Genomic DNA, 4,490 nt, shown 5'->3' with positions numbered 1-4,490 from the left:
CACCCCCCCCTTAAAAAACCCATAAAAAACCCCAACCAAAACAAAATGTAACAAAAGCAATCAAGACACAAAAAAACAACAACCAAAAGACAAACATAATATGACCAAAATAACCTGGTCAAAGACAACAGCTCCAGTCTTACCTGGAGGGGTCTTGAAGTCTGCAAATGGCAGAGAGGTCACCTCTTTCTTTGGCAGCGTCCATTTGGGTGAAAGGTCACGACGCGGGTCCCGACGGGGCGTGCACTGACCACTCTTGAGCTCCGTCTCGCTCGGGGAGAGCGTGTCCTCCATGGCTACAACACTGGCCGAGTCCGACTTGAAAGAGTCGCTGGGGGAAGGGAAGATACGCTTGGGATCGTCCAGCGACGAGCACTTGGGCCTCTTCTCCGCCAGCGTGCTTAGAAGTTCAAGGCCGTCCGCCGCCTGCAGGATCTGAGGGTCCGTGAAGGGGTTGTACGACGACGACTTGTCCGCGCTGACCTTGACCTCCAGTCTGTCGTTCAAGGGGTCAGCCGCGTCAATGTCAGGGCACTGGACAGACAGCGGGTTGAGGGCGGAGATGTCGCCGGGGGACTGTAGAGTCTGTGAGCCCTTGTGTAGGAGGAGGCGTTTGTGTGGGGAGGGGAGGCTCGTGTCGGCCTTGATGACGGGGAGGAGCGAGTCGCACGTCTGGACGCCGATCGTACACAGCTTTCGTTTTCGTGAGGAGGAGGAGGTGTTTGCAGACGACGAAGAGGGCGAGGGCGACGTAGGGGCGTCCTCAAAGATGATGGGGGAACAGCCCCGAGACTGCACGCTGGTGGGGGGCGGGCGGAACACCAGGCGCGGCAGGCCAGAGATGGCGCTGGACATAGGACTGACCACCACTGTGGCAGTGGTGGCTGGGGAGCTGAGGTGGACAGGACCGTTGTTGGACAACACAGGGGCCAGTGTCTTCGGCTTGCCGGCATCTGGACAGGGGAACATTGGCATTAGCTACGAAATCTCCACCTAGTTTTTAAATTCTTTTTAGTTCCAGTTTATGTAAAAACTTTACGGCACTTGAAACATAAATAGGTCATATGAACGCAAAAGATTAGGGGTATTACTATAATAATAAATAAAGAAAAGAAAAAGGAGAGATAAGATACATGCTCCACAGGGAAGAAGAAGCAAACCACATTAGAGCACCTGAAAACCACCCATCCTACTTGTGTGGGTCTTTTTGCGCGCGTGCGCGCGTGTATGTGTGTGTTTATGTGTGTGTGTGTGTGTGTGTGTGTGTATTTGTAAAGTGTATGTGTGTGTAAATAGAAACATATCTATACAGCAGCCAATCTCCACCTAATTAAATAAAGAAGACAACCCCAATGGATGATGTAGCAATCTCGAAGTGCTCATCTATAGTCAAGTACCCCTCCAATGGAATGTAATATAACTCAGTAACAAAAATCACTAGTCAGGAATGTTACTGTATATGCGTCATCTCAGATCTTTGGGGATTGGGGGGGGGGGGTTGTTTAGTTGTTACAGCTTAGCTTTGCAGCCTGTTGGGACTTCCTGTTTGTATTTTAAAAAACCACATCAACACGAAAACGGCCATTTAGTACAAAGGTAAATAAAAAAGGGAATATATTATGGAGATTGAAACAACACAAGGAAAAGAAAAAGGTAGGAGAGGAAATCACATGAGGCGCCGTTTGACAACCGGTTGTAAAAAACTTCCAAGTGCTCTGTTACGGCTGGGTGAACAGAGACGAACAGGCGAAAGTGTCTTTTTCAAGGGCACAGCATCTTCGCTGTTGGTTTTTTTTTCGTTTTTTTAAATTAGGTGTTTTTACGCCCCCACTGGCACAATTTAGATCATTTAGGAGGCGGGCTTCCAACTCTGCCTGCCAGTGCCAACCAAGGCTGAGTGGGATACAACATCCCAGCAGAACAGACCGATATAGCAGATAAAAATGTAATTCTCACTCAGGAATCAAACTTGAGTATTCTGCATGCCACAGAGAGGTGCCTAACCGCTACACCACAGACGTCGGTTCAACACTGAAAAAGAGGTAAGTATGAGGCAGACAAGCACAACATACGTACCATGTGGCACACTTGTCCTGCCCCTCTGGAGAAGGTCATGGGCTGGAATGCTTTTCTCCTTGGCCTTCTGCTGAGTAGACACAAACAAAATGCGTTGTCGAGGGTACATATCATACAGCACACACGCACACGGGAACACACGTGCGGACACACGCGCACGTGCGCGCGCACACAGACACACACACACACAGACACACACACACACACACAGACTACAATGCCATGAGCACGTAACACACACCAAAGACACAAAAATTTACAAGTCATGTACACAGAACATAACTCACTCTCACACACACACACACACACACACACACACACACACACACACACACACACACACACACACACTCATTCACACACATCTACAATAAAGACATAGCCATAAACATAAGCACAACACAGACACACATACAATACACAACCAAGGCAATATAACACATAACAAAGTCACACACAACATACAGTCAGTGCCATATAACACAACACGGGGGCAGGGAAAAGGGGGTGGGGGGTGTCCCGTATACATATCATTCTCAAGTGCCAGCTCAGCGATGGACATCGACTACTCTGGTTCTCCATTAATTCCTTTGCTCAGATAATTTGCAAAAAAAACAAACCCAGCACTATCCTCATCTTTTCCCGTCACCCATCTGTTTAGGCTCTCCTAGTAGATTTCTCTCGGTCTACCCTGCCTCGTTTGCCTTCAAATTTGCCAGTGAGAGCTGATCTTCAAGGCCCTTATGTCTATCCAAGTGTCTCAAAAACAGCATCGGTTATTTTGTCTGTTCCTGGTTGTTTATATCAGCGAGAAGCCCACGTGAGCTTCTTCAGGTACTGCCTCTGTGATTTCTTTGCACTTACTGATTGTCCTGCATTCAGTCTTATGGAAGGGTTGACTACACATAGCCTTTCAAAACTTTCATTTTGGTAGTCATTAAGACCTTTTTTTTAATGTTCAAGATTGGGTTCATTTTTATTGAAGCTGTCTTTAGTCGTTGCAAATTTTCAATTCATTTCTGAGAAACATTTGGCATCAGATGTAATTAATTATGGATATTTAAACTATTGAACTCGTTTGATCTTTTCACCTTTTCATAAAAGATTACAAATAGGATTTACTGCTGTTGTTAGATCGCTATGCATTCTCTTTTATTCAAGTTGAACATTAATTCTTTACGTCCAGTTTTTGTTACAACAGCTTCTAGACGCTATTGAGGGTCCTTTTCTGAATCTGCTATTAAAACTGTGTCATCGGCACATTTGATGTTATTAATATTTTCGCCATTCGCTTCCAGACCTGAATACTAATTTTTCTATACTTCTAAAGATTGTTTCACTGTACATGTATATATTAAAGAGCTCTGGTGACATAAGGCATCCTTGCCTCACTCCTCTTTTAATCAGTTTATATTCGACGTATTTTCCATCAATTCGTGTATACATGTACAATAGTTCAAATAATTCCACCAAATATTTTTAAAAAATCAGGCTTGCTGTATCCGCCTTACCTGATGAACAAATATCTACTAAAAACACACAGCGGGGAATAGATTGTGCGACAAACGTTAACATCGGCCACCCCATTGAAAAAAAAAATTAATCATCGTTTGATGCCAACTCTGTCCTCCGATTACATAAATTATAAACCAACCGTTGCCGAATAATACAAACTCTTTAATTTAAACCCATCATATAAACGTCTGCAGACACAAAGACTTTCCACCCATTGGATACAACATGAGTGAGACAGTTGAACAGCATGGCGTGTTGTGGGTTTAATGAGAGAGAGGAAAGTACATTTATTGTATTTATGTATGAGTAAGGAAGGGGGCATTGCAGTCGACACAAAGCGCCAAGCAAGGGAAGCAATTTGCTATTGTAGTACAGACCACATGAGTATTACGAATTGCTTCCCTTACGAGAACTCCTCCTCGCACAATTATAATGGAGTCTATAACAGGCCTAATTGGCCTTGTGCCACCCAACAGGTGGCGTTGCGACAGACGGTATCATTTCCAAATTTCATTTTGTGTGTGTGTGTGTGTGTGTGTGTGTGTGTGTGTGTGTGTGTGTGTAAGTGTTTTACGGCGCTCGCAACTGCATTAAGTCATATAAACGCGCGGGGCACACCTATTATTTTCAGTTGGTAGGAAATTTTGAATTTTGCCCGGATGGCGGCCGAAGCCTACTCTTATCGATTTTAGACCACCAACGGATCTTTAACCTGCGCAACTTGCACACAGGACCTCCGAGATTTTTCGCCCTTGTCCGAGAAGGCTAGGTGTAGATCTTTCCTACCAGAAAATCAGGGGTGTGGCAGAAAGACAGCAGTAAGGAGGAGCCAAAGAGTAGCACTACCCGGAACCTTTGAATGAGAGGCCAACATCTTAACCTCTAGGCCACGAGCACCC

The 4,490-nt window shown here is 45.3% G+C and overlaps 1 protein-coding gene across 1 annotated transcript in view; it reads right to left on the bottom strand.

Annotated features, from left to right (window-relative positions):
- The window catches only part of LOC101859870 (serine-rich adhesin for platelets), a gene marked incomplete at its 5' end in the record, with an annotated part of 61,780 nt that overhangs the window by 27,123 nt on the left and 30,167 nt on the right, over window positions 1-4,490 (bottom strand). The window contains 2 exon segments of the mRNA XM_013084381.2: window positions 144-953; window positions 2,077-2,146. Coding sequence (XP_012939835.1) covers window positions 144-953; window positions 2,077-2,146 — 880 coding nt within the window.

This window comes from Aplysia californica, unplaced genomic scaffold, assembly GCF_000002075.1.
Source record: "Aplysia californica isolate F4 #8 unplaced genomic scaffold, AplCal3.0 scaffold00289, whole genome shotgun sequence".
Lineage (NCBI taxonomy): Eukaryota > Metazoa > Mollusca > Gastropoda > Aplysiida > Aplysiidae > Aplysia > Aplysia californica.
This window is presented reverse-complemented; position numbering and strand designations above follow the sequence as displayed.